This window comes from Solanum pennellii, chromosome 1 (genome assembly GCF_001406875.1).
Source record: "Solanum pennellii chromosome 1, SPENNV200".
NCBI classification, from domain to species: domain Eukaryota; kingdom Viridiplantae; phylum Streptophyta; class Magnoliopsida; order Solanales; family Solanaceae; genus Solanum; species Solanum pennellii.
Window position 1 is genome coordinate 105123884 of NC_028637.1, and position 21221 is coordinate 105145104.

At 31.0% G+C, this 21221-nt stretch overlaps 2 protein-coding genes across 3 annotated transcripts in view; one reads left to right on the forward strand and one right to left on the reverse strand.

Annotated features, from left to right (window-relative positions):
- The window catches only part of LOC107007542 (aspartate--tRNA ligase, chloroplastic/mitochondrial), an 11849-nt gene extending 4943 nt beyond the window's left edge, over positions 1-6906 (reverse strand). The window contains exons 1-8 of one of the 2 annotated variants that reach the window (XR_003579634.1): positions 6431-6906; positions 5640-5783; positions 4102-4211; positions 2612-2723; positions 2367-2438; positions 1900-1991; positions 1536-1656; positions 160-282 (exon numbers count right to left, since the gene is read on the reverse strand). Coding sequence is in view for 1 of the 2 variants with exons in the window: in XM_015206209.2 (XP_015061695.1) it covers positions 160-282; positions 1536-1656; positions 1900-1991; positions 2367-2438; positions 2612-2723; positions 4102-4211; positions 5640-5783; positions 6431-6802 (1146 nt within the window). In the remaining variant the exon portion in view is untranslated. The remainder of the gene's footprint in view (positions 1-159; positions 283-1535; positions 1657-1899; positions 1992-2366; positions 2439-2611; positions 2724-4101; positions 4212-5639; positions 5784-6430) is intronic. The other variant, XM_015206209.2, reaches the window with a different exon arrangement.
- Positions 6907-9471: 2565 nt separating this feature from the next.
- Positions 9472-12639, forward strand: LOC107008352. Its single transcript, XM_015207354.2, has 3 exons — positions 9472-9794; positions 9883-11999; positions 12099-12639. The coding sequence occupies exons 1-3, from the start codon at positions 9617-9619 to the stop codon at positions 12171-12173; spliced, it is 2370 nt and encodes a 789-aa protein (XP_015062840.1). The 5' UTR covers positions 9472-9616; the 3' UTR covers positions 12174-12639.
- Positions 12640-21221: the final 8582 nt, after the last annotated feature.

Below are 21221 nucleotides of genomic sequence, written 5' to 3' on the forward strand. Positions count from 1 at the left end.
CCAAAGCCCCAAGCCCCAAGTATAAGACAAAGCATAAAAAGCACGTCAGCTAGACAACAACAACACGTTCATCAGAGCAAGAAAGAAAAAGTACACTTCCAAGAAAAAAAGATACAAAAAAAGAACAAAGATCTATAATGGAGTCAGCAGAAGAATTACATCTCGCAATTCAACATCAAAACGAGTATCTGGTCTGTCTGAACCATATCGACTCATTGCTTCAGCATATGTAAGCCTTGGGAAAGGGTTTGGCAGTTGGACACCTTGAATTTCCTGAAAGACCTGCAATAAAAGATGTGATCATGCATCTGCGTTGAATTATTTTTTTTACAAATATAGACGAGTCAAAGTTCACTTGTTTAGGATTTTTAACTGTGCAATGAAAAACTAAATAACGATGGCCCATTGAGGACTTCAGAAAATCATCCTGTAAATTTCTGACAACACTCTTTTGGAACATGAAATGCAGACTGACAATTTTTAAGCAAAAATTGTATGATGTGATTCAACTTATGTAAAAACTTGATTTTCAAGATAGAGATAAGAGGCAAAAGCAAGGCACCCTCCAAAGATAATGTCTTAAGACACTCGGTGCCATGGCAGGACTAGAATCACACAAATAAAATCTTTGGAGGGTGCTAAAACTAGGAAGAAAGAACAAGAGGATAGATTATATTGCTAACAAAAGAAATACCCATATGCCAATATTGACTCATGTCATAGTGTAAATTCTATAGTAATTAGGACAGGTCATATGCTGTAAACCAAAAGAAAGACGAACTTTAGTTGTCAGTTTCCTCTGCGTATCAGGTTACATTTTAAGAAATGTAGCTATATATCCCAGTTTAGCAATTACACTCGTATCTCCGTAAAAGAAGAAGATCAATGCACGACTTTTTTCTGGCAACCGTTCTGTCAGAGCCAGCTCGCCCACACCTCGACTAATTCCACAGGGTGCCTGCTATCTACAAATAGCACAGACACCCTGTAACTTTATCCACCAAGGCTTGGACAGATGGGACGATATCACCTATGTTTTCGCCTCAATGCACACTAATAAGGGAGGAATGCCAAAAAGGAATACTAAAGCAGATTATTATTTTCTGACAGGAGAAACTTCCTTCAAGATATACACAACGCTCTAATTGCTTTTTGTATAATGTGACTAAGGTATACCATGGCTCAACTCTAGCATCACTTTCCTATCTCACCAAAACAATAACCAACACCAGTACTGGCACTCATACTCCCTAGGATTGACCCCATACATATATTTGGTGATTTAATAAATAACTAATAAAAATGTGGCAATCATTTCACAACTTTGTTATTTCCAGCACCTCTGATGAAATAGATCACTGCATATGCATGTCTATGTTATACATTAATTCTTTGATAGTGCAAATACTCTCCAAAAACTTGAGCTGCACTGCATAAACTGGAGGAAGCAATACTGTCCAGTATTTTAAAGTTGAGGCCGTTTTTTTTTATAATTAACACTTTAACAAAGCTTACTCCTTTCATTAACATCTAACCTTTCTAATCAAATCCTCATTGAGCTTCAGCATATCCTCCATAGAAGTGAAAGCCATTTCCATATCTAGCTGTGTAAACTCGGGTTGTCTGTCGGCTCTCAAATCTTCATCCCTAAAGCACCTGAAAATTACACAATACAGACCAACGTGAGTCGTAGCTTATGGGGGGTACATGCTCATGAGCACATTTCTTTTCTTTATTTTAAGAATAAGATAACTACTCTTATGTGTCAATAAGACTATATTGTTTCACCTAGTTTTTAGCGTGGGTAAGCCTGAGCTTTAACTCTGGATCACCATGAACTTTGTATGCAAGAGATTTGAAGTAGAAATATCTTAAGTTGCTACTATACAAACGAATTACCTTGCTATTTGATAGTATTTATCAAAACCGGAGACCATCAGCATTTGCTTGAACAGCTGTGGACTCTGGGGTAGTGCATAAAATGTTCCTGGCTTTATAACACAACCACAAAATAAATTTAATGTCATGGAGAATTAACTAGAAAGAGCCTTTGTTCAATTAGTATGTCTATCATAAAAATATAACAGTAAGTTCAACAGTTTTCTAGACATCCCACGGATAATAATTTTGGACAAACTCTTCTTTTGTCGATTTGTTAAGCACAGTTCTTCTTGTTCTCCATAAGCGTATTTAAATTCAAAGGTAAAATTAGAATGAAGAATAAATCAAAGATCTGGGGGAACAAATACTGTAATTTTCGAGAAGACTCGCTACTTTTGTACCAACAGTCTTCCTGAAGAATAACAGGAAATAGAGGGACTGAATTAGCAATAAAAGTAGCAAAACAGAAGATAAGTAAAGAATACCTGGACTCTTGAAGGAACCAAATAATCACGAGCACCTTCAGGAGTAGATCTAGATAGTATTGGTGTCTCAATCTACCTTGTAACCATGAGAATGTTGGGGTCAACACTAACAACAGAAGCCACACAACAAATAAAAGAAAATAAAAAGGCAACAATTTCATCAAGACCAGATAACCAAACTACTTATTCACAACAGGAAAAAAGAAGAATATTATAAAAATACAATTAGAGGGCAAACATATTACCTCAACAAAATCATGCACATCTTCTAGGTATCTTCGAAGAAGCTTCACTACTCTATGTCGCAAGATTATATTTGAGCTCATCTGCGGACGGCGTAAATCAAGGCATCGATACCTAAAAATGTGTACAAATTAGTTTCTAGCAAGAAGCACTGTGTCAATATAAGAAATGGGTACAAAGTTTTAAGGAAAAAGGAATTGTTTCTGCAATGAAAAAAAAAGGATTGTATTCGCAGAATATATACATATAACAAGAAAAACGACAAGCCGCAACAAATCAAAGCTGATATTTGATATGTGCAAGAGAGCTGGATTATGCCCTTGCTATTTAATTAATAGTTTGAAAGGTAAATAAGCTGGACTATGCCCTTATCACATCAATAGAAAAGCATTGGTAGAAAAAGAAGCAAAAAATGACAAAACGCTTATCTAGAAAAATATAAAACCATTTTGAGTGCTTGAGTTCATTCATTTTTTTCTACTCTCGAGATTCCAAATAAAGTTCCAAAAGATCAAATGGATCAATTAAAAATTTCATTACTAAGAACAAAATTGGGGGAGGTCTAAGCACTTCAAAACAAGAACAGAGACAGTTTCTAGAGACGACAGAGATTGCTCAGAAGACGACTTTTAGCACCTACATAGAAACCAATAATTTCTAAATGCAACTTCTATCCTGGATCTTTTTTCCTGAATTGGAATTAAACATGCACGGATTCCACCAGAAAAATAAATGTTCACGAGGTAGGGGTAAGGCTGCGCACACATGACCCTCCTCAGACCCACTTGTGGGATTAGCATTGGTGTTCCATTCCACCAGAAAATATAGAGCAAATAAAAAAACCCGCGTATTGCGAATAGGGAAGCAAGTTACCAGCAAAGATATTCAAGAAGAAATCTAGAGCACAAAGCCTTATAAAGTTCAATTACTTCCAACGTGATTCCCCCCCCCCCAAAAAAAAGAAAAAAAACTCTATTGTGTCGTTACAGAGAAAAGGCACTAATGTTTATTTCTTTTTCAATAAGTACAGACAAATGCCACTGTTTGCTGATTTTCAAGTCTACAATTAGGTCTCAGAACCAATACTACTAGTAAAATTCAAGACACTTATCTAAGAAAAGAGAAAAGAAATGCAAGAATGCAAGAACTTCTTGGTTTTGACCCCTAACCAGTAAGGGAGGAGAATAACAATTAAGATCACCCTTCCAGACCATATTAAGAATTGGTGTAAAGCACCAGCAACATATTCGTCAAAAAATAAAAGGGTTTAGCAGCTAGTAGTTACGTCATTGACTTTGATATCGTCAAAATATAAATTACTTCAAGTCGCAAAACTATCTAATTAGACAAATACTGCTATCATATTTACAACAACAGCAAACATACCCAACACCAATCCCACAAGAGGGGTCTGACAGGGGGGTCTAACACGAAACAGAGAAGAAAGAGAAAAAAAGATTCAGCAAACAGCTATAGAAATTTCATAAGTTACCGCAATCTGATTTCTTCTTTAGATGAATCCTTTGCATCATCTGCTGTTGTTACCAAGAAGGGCAACTTCAATCTTACTGCATTCAACACCTGGACATCCTCTGCAGCAACCTGCATGCATAACCAATTAGTGGAAATATTAAAGACTTCGTTAAGAGACTAGCATATGGAATAAACTTCTTTTTTTTTTAATTACAAGGGAAACCCGCAGCCGCTGCCCTTTGGGTGCGCACAGGGTAAAAACCCCGCGCCTATGCAATAGCTCGCAAACCACATAGGAGAAGTAACCAGCACTAAGCAAACTTGGTGCGACGAGCTCGACCCAGAAGGCAAACCCTTGCTTTCGCTGGCAAGGGGTTCCGAACTTGAGACATCCAATATGGAAGTCCCAAGCTCAAACCACTAGAATAAACTTAGTATGATGATAATATAGACATTGCCACTAAAAAAATTGAATCAATTAAGAAAACATTAGATAATCATGAAGCAGAAAGACAAAAGTCTTTGGATGATAAGAACGGAGTCTCAGGTTCAAAAGATTTGACTAAGGCCCTTATAAAGTTTCTGACTTAAGTACGATGAGATATAGATATTGCCACTAAAAAAGATCCAATCAATTAAGAAAAAATTAGATGATCATGAAGCAGAAAGACAAAAGTCTTTGGATGATAAGAACGGAGTGTCAGGTTTAAAAGATTTGATTAAGGCCCTTATAAAGTTTCTGACTTAATTGACTAGTAATACTTAAGTTATTGTTGAAAAACTTAACAGCACTTCAGATTAAAGGTCAATTTATCCAAAATTAAAATGTATGTCATATGCTCTTTCTCATATCTTTTCAGCAACATTTAACTATTTAATTGCAATACACTAGGCTATGGCATAAGAACCACTACTGGTTAATAACGCCAATTGGATCAGTACAAAGTCATCCTGTATGCTGTTTAGCATTCATTATGAAAGATGCATTCCATGCACCCAAGGGTGTGGCCTACTGGTCAATAAAGTGGACAGGGAATCGTGAGGAGCCAAAAATTACTAAGTGATTTTCTTCCCGTATGCTCAAGCCTTGGTGGGCAGAAGTACCTGATACCTCACATACATGTCCTGGTGATAGGCAGCAGGTACCCAGTGGAATAATTGAGGTGCGTGCACATACTTTTTGGGAGTCTAGATAAAAAGATGCCTCGTGACAGAAGTAGTAGCCAGAGAAATCTGGGAAGCTAATGATAAAGCTCTACATGACTCAAGTAAGATTATGCAAGATCAGAGCCTTACAAATTGGAAGTTCATGTAAACTACCATAATTTCCGCAACATACATGCCCATGCCTTGAAGATCTTTTATAAGTTTTTAAGGTAAAACTATCTTTCGAACTGCCACACGATTCTCAATTGTAACGAGCGACCAATGAATGTGATAATACCATGTGCAAAACTAAGCTAACAAAAATGAGGAGAGACAGGCTCGACACTCACCAAAAAGGATGGAAGGAAGAGGAGAAATAGTTGTGGTGATTCAAAGGTCATTATAAGTTACCTCTATCGTGCCAGTTTTCATCTTTTTGTTGACAGACTCAGCTGGCCTAGGCCGAACAACACCTTCAATGGCAACCACATATTCGAGTCTCAGATCTCTCACAGTAGAATGAGCATCAGGAAAATCATCAGGAAGTGTAGTAATCTGAAATTAACAGTTCCATCACCAACTAGGTCCATTACATTGACATCAATATAACACAATCATTCTTTGGGGAACTTCAATTTCTACAGATAATCCATAAAGAGGAAACTTCAAGAGGAGTGATATTTCAATGTGCAAATTAAGACACTAATCAGCAATCTCTCATCAATTCAACACTACTTGCCAGCATACAAATTTCTATAACTATTCAGGTCCCATTCATTCAAATACTAAAGGGATTCCTCTTAAAGGTAACATGGGATAACAAATAGACAATCAATCCACTACGCCTCAATTGTAAACTACTTGTCTCTAGATAAAGATAAAATCTTCCAAGGATGTACCCTTCCCAATGGGGATGACAATTAATCAATCAACTGTGTCACAACGAAAAACTAGTTGTGCAGTACATGAATCATCTATATCCATCCCACTCTATTGGGTCCAATTTCATTCAAATACTACAGGATGGCCACTACATAGGCAAACTTCAACAAGGGAAAAACTTCTATTATTATATGAGACTTGCATATAACAATGGGAGTGTTATCAATCAATCAACTAGGGATAAAATCTTGGATTCAAAAACTGGGGGTTTAAAATTAAAAGTCAACAATAATAATAATTGCATAAAGATGTAAAATCACCTGAACAATTCCAGTTTGGTCTCTAAGGTTAACGAAAGTGAGACCCCCATGAATCCGATGAAGAGCGACCCACCCACAAAGCCGAACCCGTTTACCCACATCTTCTTCGGACAATTCACCGCAGTATTGATTCCGACTTACCCATTGAAGGGCATTCGGAGATGGAGAAACTTTTGTGTTAGGGACGACAACTGTTTCAGGAGTAGTGGGAGAAGCGGAGACTGAAGTAGAAGAAAGAGTGCGGTTGATAAGTGAAGTGGGGTTGTGGGTGATGGGGTTATGGAAATTAATGAAGAAAAAAGGTAGAGAAGTGAGAGGAGAAGGTTTAGAGCGAATGGCTATGGTGGGTAAGGAACGAAAGAAGAGGGACATGGCGGATTGAAAGAGCAATGGTGTTGTGTGGACAAGACACTGTTTCTTGAAGAAGAAGATGATTTGCTTTGCTTCTACGCTTTTATTTTTTTTTTCAAGGAAATAACTTTTCCTTCACCTATATATATAGAGACGGAGTGAAAATAATGTTGTCAAATCTTTTACGTTTAAAATTAAATAAAAAGTTTCTAAATGTGTAATTATTTGATATAATTTGAATTGAGAATTCAAACCTTTTTTATGATTAACGTCTAGTTTATTTAATCAAATTTTTTAAAAGATAAAAGTGTTTAATTTAGAAAAGTAAAAATTTTTATTAAGCTTTTGAAAGAAAATAAATATTTTTTTAGTATAGTAGAAGGTGTTTTCTATATACTAAAAAAACGTGTGGTATTTCCACAAAAACACTTTGAAAAAGTTTGATTCACTTTAAATTAGAATAAGGGGTATTTAAATGTCTATAAAGTCAAAAGTTAAAAGTAAATTTTATGATAAACTTAAAAGGGTGATTTTATGTATTTTATTTTCTAGATACGGTATATTTCACACTATTCCTACTTATATAGCATTCCTTAATCTATTGACAGTTTGAAACAAGTTTTAAATTTTCACTATTTTTCTTAATTTTTGAATAGTGAATTTGAATTTTATTCATTTTGATCACTGTTGAGATCCTGCTCGTGGAGGATTTGTGCTTATTTATAAAATTTGTAGAGTTGTTAATATGGAATAACTAAATTTATCCGAGTAGTCCTCACGAGCTTTAGGGTTGATCCATTATTTTAGTGGTATCAAGCATGTGTTTGTGGGCTGAAACGAAACGAGTCAACTCACTCATAAGTTTTCAATTAAAATTTTAAAATGTTAATATAAATAATTACTAGAAATATTATATGACATTACTAATGCAAATATCCGGGTATAATCATATAAAAAAATAATTTTCTTAAACATAAAGTGTATGTATAATAATATCAAATTTAACATGATAATGCTCGAATTAAATAAATATATTAATGAATAGCTAAATAGAAAATTAAACTTGTAATATTTATATATTGATTGATTTAATTAGGCGTTGAATTTGAATTTTTCTTGTTATTTGCTTATTCTTAGTATTCTACATTAGTTTTATGTTTAATTATTTCAGTATGACCCATGGAACCCTCATTATGACCCGACATGCTCACTTGGGACGAGTTAAAAAAGTCTTATTTCTGATGGGCTCTAAAAAAATTGACCAATCAAACTAAATTATGAATTGGGCCGGGTCGACTTAACGGATCCTCCCATATAAACTGCATCAAAGGAGATAAAATTCGATGGAGTGTTTGTACAATTGAGAAAATAAAATATTTCTTATTAATATATTCAAAATCAATATGATTTTTAGTTCTACCTTTTACACTATGTTTGGATCATTGTTATCCATTGTATTGTATTGTATCGTTATTATACCTATAATGTTTGTTTTGTGTGAAATAAACTGTATCGTATTGTATTGTTAAATTTCGTTGTTACGTAACAACGAAAATTCCTATTTTATGGAACAACCAATTTGGTGTGTTCCTATTGTTACTTAATTTCCTTTTTTAATTATATATTTACATAATATTTTAAAATACTATTTTACCCTTTATTTTAATTATTTAAATCTAGTCAATCTCTTACCCTAGAATAATTAAGGATATTTTAATAAATTTATAAATTACAATATAGTACGATATGATCAAACCAAACAATTAAAATATCAGTAAACAACAGAAACAATACAGTCTAGTCAAGCATTTGTATCTACCATAGAAGACAATAGAATAGAATACAATACAATACATTATGAAACAATGGATAACAATGATCCAAACAAAGTTTAAACAATATTAATACCTAATACAAATATCATGAAAAAGGAACTTGATGCAAAGACTCATTTGAGTTACAACCATCCCAACCCAAATTCCCTTATGTTATGACTATATTAGGTAAGTTTTTTGTTACACATAAAAGTTCATGTATTTATAATTTAAGAGGTTATACATGTTAGTACTTATCATTTTTTTAACTCTAGGTATCTATCATCAAAGTTGTTAATAATAATACAGTTAATTACAATTACATTTTAATTGACATGATTGTAAAAATATTTTTTTCGAGGCTCTATTAAATCAAAGTCGTTATTTTTAATTAAAAATTTACTTTTATCCATCAATAAAAAATAAAAAAGAAGCAATCATTACAATTACGTCTTAATTGATATGATTGCGAAAATATTTTTTTTGATGCTCCGTTAAATCAAATTTTGTCATCTTTAATTAAAAATTTACTTTTATCGGCCAATAAAAAAAAACTCACAATTATTAGAATTACATTTTAATTGATATGATTGCAAAAATAATTTTTAAAATTCTGTTTTTCAATTTATTATCCATACAGAAAAAAAAAAAGATAGCAGCTAAATTACAATTACATTTTAATTGGTATGATTGGGAAAATAATTTTTCTGAGGCTGTATTATAATCAAAAAAGTTTTTATCTTTAATTTAAAACCCACTTTTATAGGCGAATAAAGGAAAAGAAAAAAAAAAGTAATCATCAAAGGTAACTGCTTTGATCGTTTTTCACTCCAACGGTCATAAAAATTGCAGAATTCAAATATCTAAAGCCCCTTCTTCAAAACTAGCCGTTACAAAGATTTATAGCATCTTCATCAAGTCAAAATCCTTCAAGATCTTCTCAATTACTTGAGTTTCCTTTCTCTCAATTTCTTTATCTATTCTCTGCACACGATTTTCTTACCTTTCTGGGTTATCATCTATGGCAGTTTCTTCTAACAAATCCCCTTCTCCCATTACTGCGAGACCCGTTCCGCCTCCTCATTCAAGAACATCTGAAAACACCAGAAGAAGTTTCACCGGCAACCCCTTTTCACGACCTTCACTTCTTTCAACCCAAAGAGGATTCAACCCTGTTACTCCTGCAAATAGCCCTGCTGGTAATTTCCCCCTTCTTTTACTCAAATTTCTTGATTTTTAAATGTTTCAAGATTACTTAATTTTACTTTCTTGTTTTTTCTATTGCAGATTCGGCGAGAAGGGTGTCTAATCCAGGGAAAGAAGGTTTATCATGGGGTAATGAAGAGAAGGAGAATGAATCTAAAGCAGCGAAACTGAAATCACCGGCAAAGGGTTCAAAGCATTTCATGTCTCCGACTATTTCAGCTTCTTCCAAGATTGCTCAATCCCCTAAAAAGAAAATCTTGGTGGAAAGAAACGATCCCATTAGGACTTCAATCACCTTCTCTGACGGTAAAGCTACATTCTTTTCTGAAGAACATAATCAAAACTTTGAAGGAACTGTGAATGTTATGGAGTCTAAAGAGATTGTTCATGTTGAAGGTCTTCCTCCAGTAACCAAAGCTCCGAAAAAGGTAACATTTTCTGAGGTTCCTTCGAATTGCAACAATGCATCTGAATCCCTTTCTGATACTGTAACCATGGATTCTGATATTTGCAATGATGAATCACTGGTTTCTCCTGCAATAGCCCCACTAGATGCTGACCCCTCTTTACCTCCATATGACCCTAAAACCAATTACCTATCTCCAAGGCCTCAGTTTCTTCACTACAAACCCAACCCAATGATTGAAGTTTTACTCAGTAAAGGAAAAGGATTGGATGTAGGAGAAGCAAAGAAGCTAGATGACATCTTCTTGTCTGAGTTACTGTCTGAAAACTTGTCAGACATAGATGGCAGTGAGAGTTCTCTTACTGAAGATTCACAGAAAGAATCTGATGGTTCTTCTTCAGAAGAGATGTTCATTGAAGCAACAGTTGATCAAGAAGAGGAAGAGGAGCCTAAAGTTTCTGTTGCTGCAATACCTGTTGCTGAGGAAACTGCTGAACCTGCTCTACCTGTTGCTGAGGACATTTCTGAAGCAAAAATGAGAGCAAAACCTAGGTCTTTATCAATATCAAAGTTCTTTTCTCTGCTGTTGGTACTCGTAATTGCTTTCTTATCAATCTCAGTTACTGATTCTCCTATACTTGCTACTCCTGGGACTGTAGACTTAAGTTTCTCTAATCTCAGCATACCATCAGATATTCCAGTCTTGGCTAAGGCTAATAGTTACTTTAAGCAATATTCAGGTGAAGCAATTTCTTATTTCTCAAAGTTGATTAGTGACCTCGGTAAGGTTGATTACCCGCAGCCTTTAAAATTTGCAAACTTGACTGATCTAGCAGAGAGTAGCAGCATGTATCATGGATATTTGAAAGGTAGTACTAGTAGTAGTGAGAAATTAGATATAGAGATTGAACCAATTGAATTGGAAGAGGATGATGAAGAGTTTGAAACTGAGACTTATGACGAAGATTTTCAAATGGACACTGATTTAGATGATGACGATGAAGTGGAAATTGAAGAAGCGCATGGCTTGGATATTGAAGAAGCTGAAGTAAATGAGTCTGATAGCTTAGAAGAAAAGGATTTAGAACAAAGTCAGCATGACTTGTTGGAGACTGAAGAAGTTTCTGTTGTCATAGCTGAGGGGAATGTAGCTGATATTTCAGAAAGGGATTTAGACCAAGGGCTTACAACTTCTGATGTTCAGCTTGAGTTGGATGAATCCGAATCTTACATTGCTGATAATGCCATAAGTACTGATGCTAAACATGAGTTGGTGAACGGCAATCCTGAAATCTTAGTGAAAGATGATTCTGCTGTCGAAGATGCCCAAACTGTGGAAATAATGCAGTCTCCAATTGATAGAAATGATGGAGCTAATGCTGGAGCATATCAGATCCTGGGGATTTCCTCACTTGCACTGAGTCTGCTTGCTGCTACAGTTTTCTATGTGAAAAGAAGTGATAAGACTATGCATCCAGTAGTAGTTCATGCTGATCAAGTCCCAAGTAAGAAATTTGCAACACACCATGTTGTCCAGGAGAAGCATTCCTCTCAAAATTGGCCCACAGAAGTCGATGTCTCAGGAGAGTCTTGTCCCTCAGAAATGAGCAGCTTTCAGATAAGTTCATCTAATAGCAAGAAAGACCCCAGATCAGAGAATGATGAGGCTCAGAGCATTGAGAAGAAACCGAGGAAGAGTAACAAAAGAGAGTCCTTGACAGCATCCGAGTTCTCAATGGGTTCTCCTTCTTATGGAAGTTTCACTACATATGAGAGGATTCCTATCAAGCATGTGAGTGTTTATGACTTGGTGTATGTATTTTCTGGATTTAAATACCCAAACTTGTTCTCTTACTGATATATTGTCTGGTTTTTCATTGTGAAACTGTAGGCAAGTGGAGGAGAAGAAGTCATCACCCCTGTAAGGCGCTCGAGCAGAATTAGAAGCCATGTCATTTCTCCATGAAGATTTTGAAGTCATGTCACCGCTGCATTGACACAACTGAAGAAAAATGCTCTTTTTGCTTCTCAGCAAATGAGTTCTTAGGCCATACATACTTCTGACTTAATTGAAGTGATTCAAGTGTGATTTTTAGTATGTTAATGTTTTTATCAGTTAGCTGATTTTTCTTTCTGTTAGTGAAACTTTCTGCATGCTGCCTCAGTTTGTTGAATCCTTTATTAGTTGAGGATTTCCTGTGGCTTAACTTGCTTCTATGAATTTGATCATTGGCTTCATCATTTACTCCTCCAAGGACACAGAAATAGCTCTGAAACAGTTCACAGTATGCACAACTATAGGGAGGATAAGGTTAATTCAAGATTGATTCTGTGTCACGTAAATTAGGACATAAGGAGTATTATATATATTATTTGAAGATTCCGCATGTTACCTTCGAACCTTTTTGGAACATTGCATTTTTTTTACATAATTTCTGCACTATTGTTTGCACAAACTTATTATATGTTTGCACAATTTTTTGTGTGGTTTTTTACATTTTTTATTATATGATTTTTACATGTGTCTTTATTATTATTTTTTTTTTTGCACATTTTTTTAAATTTTTTTACGTGATTCATGATTATTTGGCGATTAATCTTTTTCGAGTGGAATGTGGATCATTTTCTCCGGTGGTGGTGTCCAGAAATAGCAACTTGTTATGTTAAGGGTGTTCAGAATAGGTTATTTAAGCATTTTGTATATCCTTTTACTTTTATATATGCTAATTTTTTTCCGATAATATGTGATTTTTCTCCCTCGAAATTATGATCTTACCTCATTAAAATACGTATTCATTCTCACGTGACTTATGTTGTTTGATCCTTTTTATATGAGTATTTTTTTCTTTTGTCAAATATTAATTCATCTTATTAAAGGACATATCATTATCACGTTATTCTTAATTGCATAGATGTCAACATGTTTTTCTCGTGTGAATTCTCCTGACAATTATTTTTTTCATTTTCATTAATCATTACGTTTATTTTCACGTGACTTGTGATATATTATTTGGCGATCGATTTTTTTGTATGATTACTTTTTTTCACTTGTCAAATAATATCCCATCTCACTAAATGACATATCATCATCACCTTATTTACGATCCTCCTAAGTGTCAACATATTTTTTCTCGTGTGAATTCCTTAATCAATTTTTTTCATTTTATTAATTAATATCCTCGTTTCAACATGACAACTTATTTGTTATAATAACAGAAAAGGATCACATTGATCCTTTTCTGTTATAATAAAATCATAATGGACAAAATTATTTTACGTGATTCACAATAACTTAGATTCTAGATTTTATAAAAACAAAACAAAAAAAATTGTGAAGAAAAATATTGTTAAAAAAATTTAATATCACATTATGTGTTTTAACCCAACATCAAATTGAAATTCAAAAACAACATATCAAACCTCACTTTCATTTTGAAATGTCAAAATTTTCACCAGTTCTAAAAAAACAATTAATTTTATCATCCACTAATAGTTTATCTTCTAAATTTACAAGACATTTTATAATATCATATGATCATATTCAAATTAACATCATAAAATTAAAGACAATTTTCAAAATAATAATTATAATATACATCCAAAGGAATAAGACGACTAAAATAAAAGAAAAGAATTACTCCATAAATTATGCACACGTTTTTTTGGGCTCTTTTAGAAATTTAACAACTTAAAGTTTTCAAATAACAAAATAAAAATATAATTAAATTTTTTAATCAAGCATAATAAATTTCAACCTAATTTTGAATTATTATTCAAAATCAATATATTAAAACAATTCTTTCACTTTCATTTTTAAAGGTTCTTTTTTTTTTTTTTTAATTATGTGAATTTTTCCCCCCATTAATATTCAGGTTTACTTATAAACTTAATAGATATTTTATTATATCTAACATCATAAGATTTAAAAGTATTTTTTAAATAAATAACAATGATAATATTTATTTAGTAAAATGAAGACACCTAAATAAAAGAAAAGAACACAAGTTATGTACACATTTGATTTTATAGTAGTATGAATAAAAATTAAAAATTGAAGAGATTTTTTTTGTGCTTTTAAGAAACAGACGTGAATTTTCATATGATAAAATTTATTTTTAAATATTGCATATATATTAAATTTTAGGATAACTAAGCTTTTAATTAGTCATTGTAGTCAATTAAATAACACATATTTGATTAACTCAATCCTACCCTTATTAAATGACACATTTATTATTACTTACTACTAATAACTTATGAGGTGACCATTTTTTTGAATTATGTAGTAAAATAATTTTATCTTCTATTAATAATTGAGTTTAGTTCTAAATTTAAAAGACATTTTATTATAATACAAATTTGTTTAAATATACATCATAAAATTTAAAAGCATCTAAAATAATAATTACAATATTCATCTGGTGAAATGGGAAAACTAAAATAAAAGAAAATAACATAAGTTATGTATACGATTAATTTATAGTGGTGTAAATAAAAAATGTAAAAAAAAAATTGTTGTGCTTTAAAATAAAGACATGACTTCTCGTATGATAAAATTAATTGAAAATATCACATACAAATAAATTTTAGGATAATCAAACTTTAGTTAGCCATTTTTATTTAATCAAATAACACATATTCTAACTAACTCAATTCTATTCTCCTTAAATAACATATTTATTATTATTTGACTAATAATAGCTAATCATGTGAGTGTTTTCTTTTTGAGAATATTTTTCTCCCATTTATTTTTTTAGTTTACTTTTACTTGTCACAATTTAACTTGACATTTTCATAAAAAAAATAATTATTTATATAAATATTTTACCAAGTTATTCTCTATTAAATGATGTCCTGAATTTCTTTTTGAAAAATATGTATTTAATGCTAAGGGTGAAACATGATAAAGTGTCAAGTCAAAAAAGAAAATATATTTTAGGAATTAGTGACAAATAAAAGTGAACGGATGAAATATCAAATATCACCCACAATCAATTAACAAAACATATTCATTGTCGCGTAACTCATAATAGCTTATTTGGCGAAATATTTTCTTTGTGTGAAACTTTTTTTTATCTGACAAATATAACTCTAATATCATTATACGACACATTTATTACAATAAATTATCTGGAGATAAATTTTTCTCGTGTGAATATTTTTCTCTAATGAAAATATTACCCTACCTTATTAAACAACACATTCATTTTCAAGTAACTTATGATAGATTGTCTGACGATTGATTTTTCGGTGTAAGTACGTACATTTTTTGTACTTGTCTAATATTACTCACCTTATTAAACGACATATCATTATCACGTGATTCGTAATTGCTTAGCTATCAATATTTTTTTCTCTTGCGAATCCCTCGATAAAAAATATTTATTTTCATTAACCAATACGTTCATTTTCACGTGACTTATGCTAAATTATTTGGTACTGGTCCTTTTCAGGTGAATATTTTCTCTCCACTTATCTATTATTACCCCACTTTACTAAACGTCACATTATTATCACGTTATTTTTTACTACGTTACTATCAGTTTTATCTCCTGTGACATTTTTGATTAAAAAAAATCATTTGCATTAACCAATACAATCATTTTCACGTGACAACTTATCTAACACAATCTTTTTTTATACATGTCTAATATCAGTACAGTAAATAAACGACAAATACAGACTCACGTGATATGTAATATCTTGTCTGCCAATATATTTTTTTTTCTATGAAATATTTTCTTTTCATCTATCAAAAATATCATTAATAAATATTACTAAACGTCACATTATCATCACATTATTTTTTATCACGTAACTGTCAGTTTTATCTTGTAAGACTTTTCTAACAAAATTTATTAATGTGCATTAACCAATAAAATCATTTTCACGTAACAACTTGTCAAATATCAGTACAGTAAATAAACAACAATACACACTCATATGATATGTAATATCCTATCCGTCAAATATATTTTTGCATGTAAATATCTTCTTTTAATCTATCAAAATATTATTAATAAATATTACTAAACAACACATTGTCATCAGGTTATTCTTGATCACATAATTGCTGGTTTTATCTCGTGTGATTTTCTCGACAAAATTTGTCCATCTGCATTAACAAATACAACCATATTACATGAAAACTTATCTGACAGAATCTTTTCGTATATCTGCCAAATATCAATACAATATATAAACAACAAATAAGCACTCACATGATCAATGTATTTTTTTCATGTAAATACTTTTTTTTCATCTATCAAAATATCATTAATAAATATTACTAAACGACACGTTGTCAGCACGTTATTCTTGATCATGTAACTGTCAATTTTATTTGTGTGAGTTCCTCGACAAAATTTGTCCATCAGCATTAATCAATACAATTAATTTCACGTGAAAACTTATCTGACATAATATTTTTCATATCTATCAAATATCAGTACAGTAAATAAACGACCAATACATAATCAGATGTCAATATATAATTTTTTTCATGAAAATATTTTTTTCATCTATCAACACATCATTAATAAATATTACTAAATGACACATTGTCAATACGTTATTCTTGATCATGTAACTGTCAGTTTTATTTCCAATGACTTCCTCAACAAAATATGTTAATATGCATTAACCAATGCAACCATTTTCATTTGATAACTTATCTGACAAAATCTTTTCTTATTTCTATCAAATACTAGTACAATAAATAAATGATAAATATGTAATATCTTGTCAATCAATATATTTTTTTTTCATGTAAATATTTAATCTATTACAATATCATTAATAAATATTACTAAACGACAGATTGACGACATGTTATTCCTGATCACGTTATTGACAATTTTATCTTGTGTGACTTTTCCAATAAAATTTATTCAATTGTATTAACCAATACAACCACTTTTACATGATGACTTTTCTGACATAATCTTTTCTTAAATCTGTCAAATATCAGTACAGTAAATTAACGACAAATACTCACTCACATGATATGTAGTATCATGTATGTCAAAAAAAAAATTCATGTAAATATTTTCTTTTCATCTACCAAAATATCATTAATAAATATTACAAAACAACACAATTCATCACGTTATTATTAATCACAAACTGTCAGTTTTATCTCGTATAACTTTCTCGACAAAATCTGGTCATCTATGTTAACCAATACAACCATATTACGTGACAACTTATATGACAAAATCTTTTCTTATATCTGTCAAATATCAATACAGTAAATAAACGACAAATACACACTCACATGATTAATACTTTTTTTCATGTAAATATTTTTTTATATAGAGCAAAATATCATTAATAAATATTACTAAACGACGCATGATCAACACGTTATTGTTATTCTTGATCACGTAACTGTAAATTTTACCTCTCGTGATTTTCTCGACAAAATTTGTTCATCGGCATTAATCAATACAATAATTTTCACGTGACAACTTATCGGACATAATATTTTTTTATATCTGCTAAATATTAGTATAATAAATAAATGACAAATACACGCTTACATGATCTGTAATATCCTGTCTGTTAATATATAATTTTTTTCATGAAAATATTTTCTTTTCATCCATCAACATATCACTAATAAATATTACTAAATGACACATTGTCAGCATGTTATTTAGTCACGTAACTGTCAGTTTTCTTTTCTATGACTTTTTCGATAAAATTTGTTCATCTGCATCAACCAATACAACCATTTTCATCTTATATTTATCAAATATCAGTATAATAAGTAAATGACGAATACAAACTCATATGATCTGTAATATCAGTCTGTCAATATATTCTTTTTATGTAAATATTTTTCTTTCCATCTATCAAAATATCATTAATGAATATTACTAAATGACACATTGTCAGCACGTTACTCTTGATCATGTAACTGTCAGTTTTATCTCATGTGACTTCCTCGGCAAAATTTGTTCATCTATATTAATCAATACGATCATTTCACGTGACAATTTATGTGATATAATTTATTTTTATATCTTTCAAATACCAGCAAAGTAAAAAACGATAAATATACATGACATGATTTGTAATAACTCATCTGTCGATAGTAAATATTTTCTTTTTATCTATTAAAATATCATTAATAAAAATATAATATATAATATCTTTGAAAAAATTTAGGCAAAATTACAAATTTTTTTCTGCATTTCAGTTCTTTGGTATTTTCCTTCTATAAAAATAGATAGTATCTACCATGTAAATTTTAAGATAACTATTTTTTAAATTAATTATTTTAATCTAATTAAATGACACATATTCTAATTAATTCAACCTAACGCTCATTAATAACACATTTATTATTACTTGACTAATAATAACTTATTAAGTGATCATTTTTTTTGAGTGAGTAGTATTTCCTTCACATTTACTCTTTATATTTACTTTTACTTGTTATAATTATATTTGATATATCTATTAAAAAAATAATTATTGATATAAGCATTTTACCAAGTTATTCTCTAAAAAAAGATATTTTGAAAAATGATTTCAAAAATAAGTATTTAAGTTAATGGCAAAATATGATTTTTTATATGTCTTTTCTTGATATGTCAAAAGTGATAAGTAAAAATAAAAATCTATTTAAAAATAAAGTGATAACTAAAAGTGAGCGAGGATTATCAAATATCAACCCACACTCAATTAATGAAACATATTCATTATCGCGTGACTCATATTAGCTTATCTAGCGATATATATTTTTTGTCTTTTTTTCCACCTGACATATCAAACGGCACATTGATTATCACACGGTTCTTGATAAATTATATGGCGAAAAACATTTCTCGTGTGAATATTTTTCTCCAATGAAATATAACCCTACCTTATTAAACAATACATTCATTTTCATGTGACATATGATAGGTTATGTGGCAATTCATCTTTTTTGTGTGAGTACGTACTCTTTTTGTACTTGTCAAATATTATTCACCTATTTAAATGATATATCATTATCACGTTATTCGTAATTGCCTAGATGTCAATTATGATTTTTCGCGTGCGAATACCTCGATCAATTTTTTTTATTTTATCAACCAATACGTTCATTTTCACATGATTTATGAAAAATTATCTGGCAATTGATTCTCTCGTGTTAATATTTTCTTTTCATTTATCTAACATTACCCACCTTACTAAATGACACAACATCATCACGTTATTCTTGAACACGTAACTGTCAGTTTTATCTCATACGATTTTTGTGACAAAATTTATTCATTTGTATTAATTAATCTAATCATTTCTATGTAACAACTTATCATACAAAAAAATCTTTTTTAATATCTATCAAATATCACCATTATAAAAAACGACAAATAGACACTCACATAATTTGTGTTATCCTGTCTGTCAACATATATATTTTATCATGTAACTATTTGGTGACATGCGACTTGTGATAGCTTACTTGGTAATAAATTTTTTTTACGTGATATTTTTCTTCAACTTATCAAACATTATTTCAATTTAATTATACGAAAATTTCTTATCACGTGATTTATAATAACTTATTAGGCAATAAAATTAATTACATAGGGATCATATGAACATTTTACTTTTAATTCTTTTGAAACTTTTTATTTTGTATATTTGTATTTGTTGGTACCAACTTTGCACATCTTATAATATTTTTGCACAATTTTTTATGTAATATTTTAACATGTATACTACATACTTCTCGCATGTGTTTTCTTTGTAGTTTATTTTTGCACAATTTTTAATTATTCACTACATAATTCATGATAGATTATTTGACGACAAATTTTTCTAGTGTGAATATTTTTTTCCCACTAAAATATGGTCCTACCTCATCAAACAACATATTAATTCTCATGTGATTTATGGCGATTAATTTTTTTGATGTGAGTAGCTTTTTCCTCTTGTTGAATATTATTTCATCTCGTTAAATGACATATCATTATCATATTATTTGTAATTATTTAGATGTCAATCTCTTTTTCTCGTGTGAATCCTCTTGTTAATTTTTTTCATTTTTATTTATCAATACCTTCATTTTCACGTGACTTATGATAAATTATTTAGCGATTGATCTTTTTCGCATGAATATTAGTCTCACCTTACTAAATGATATATCATCATCATGTATTCATGGTGACCTAGATGTTAGCATATTTTTTTCTCGTGTGAATCCCTCGATTAATATTTTTCAATTTCTTTAATCAATACATTTATTATCAAATGACAACTCACCCAACAGAAAATCTTTTCGAATATCTCTCAAATGCCCCTACTGTAATAAAACAATTATTCACAATCACACCTTTTTGCATTATAATAAAATTATAATGGATATAATTATTTATGTGAATAATAATAATGTCACGACCCAAAACGAGTCGCGAGTGGCATCCACACTTATTCTACTATGTGAGCGAACCAACCAATCTAAACCCCAACATTTCAACCATAATAAACAGAATATAATGCGGAAGACTTAAAACTCATTAATATAACCAATAAATAACTTCTACAATTTATCAATTACTATCCCCAAAATCTGGAAGTCATCACCACAAGAACATCTATCCTCAAATTACTAAGTCTAAGAGTATCTAAGAAGCTAAAATAAATAAACAGCTAGTCCGTGCCAGAACTTCAAGGCATCAAGACGTGAAGAAGAAGATCCAGTCCAAGCTAGAAACGATAGCTCACCCTGAATTCTAGTGTGATGAAGACTGGCTAGAGTTGCGGTTGAGTTGAAGTCGATGGTACGTTTGCTGCACTCCACAAATAACAAGGAAAGAAACATACAAGTAGGGGTCAGTACAAGGCACAAGTACTGAGTAGGTATCATCGGCCAACTCAAAATAGAAAGCAATATATTTCAGATAATAACATAAAATCAACTAATATTCTTAACAGGTGACAACAACAATTACCATAACCCTTTGCCACAACACCAAGCACATCTATGAGGACTCAAGCCTCCACACCATACTCATTT

Excerpts from the sequence above, each read along its gene's own strand:
- LOC107008352 (XM_015207354.2), top strand. The coding sequence starts at position 9,617 with ATGGCAGTTTCTTCTAACAAATCCCCTTCTCCCATTACTGCGAGACCC. Across the intron at positions 9,795-9,882 it reads TCCTGCAAATAGCCCTGCTG|ATTCGGCGAGAAGGGTGTCT; the intron begins GTAATTTCCCCC and ends TTTCTATTGCAG. Across the intron at positions 12,000-12,098 it reads AGAGGATTCCTATCAAGCAT|GCAAGTGGAGGAGAAGAAGT; the intron begins GTGAGTGTTTAT and ends GTGAAACTGTAG.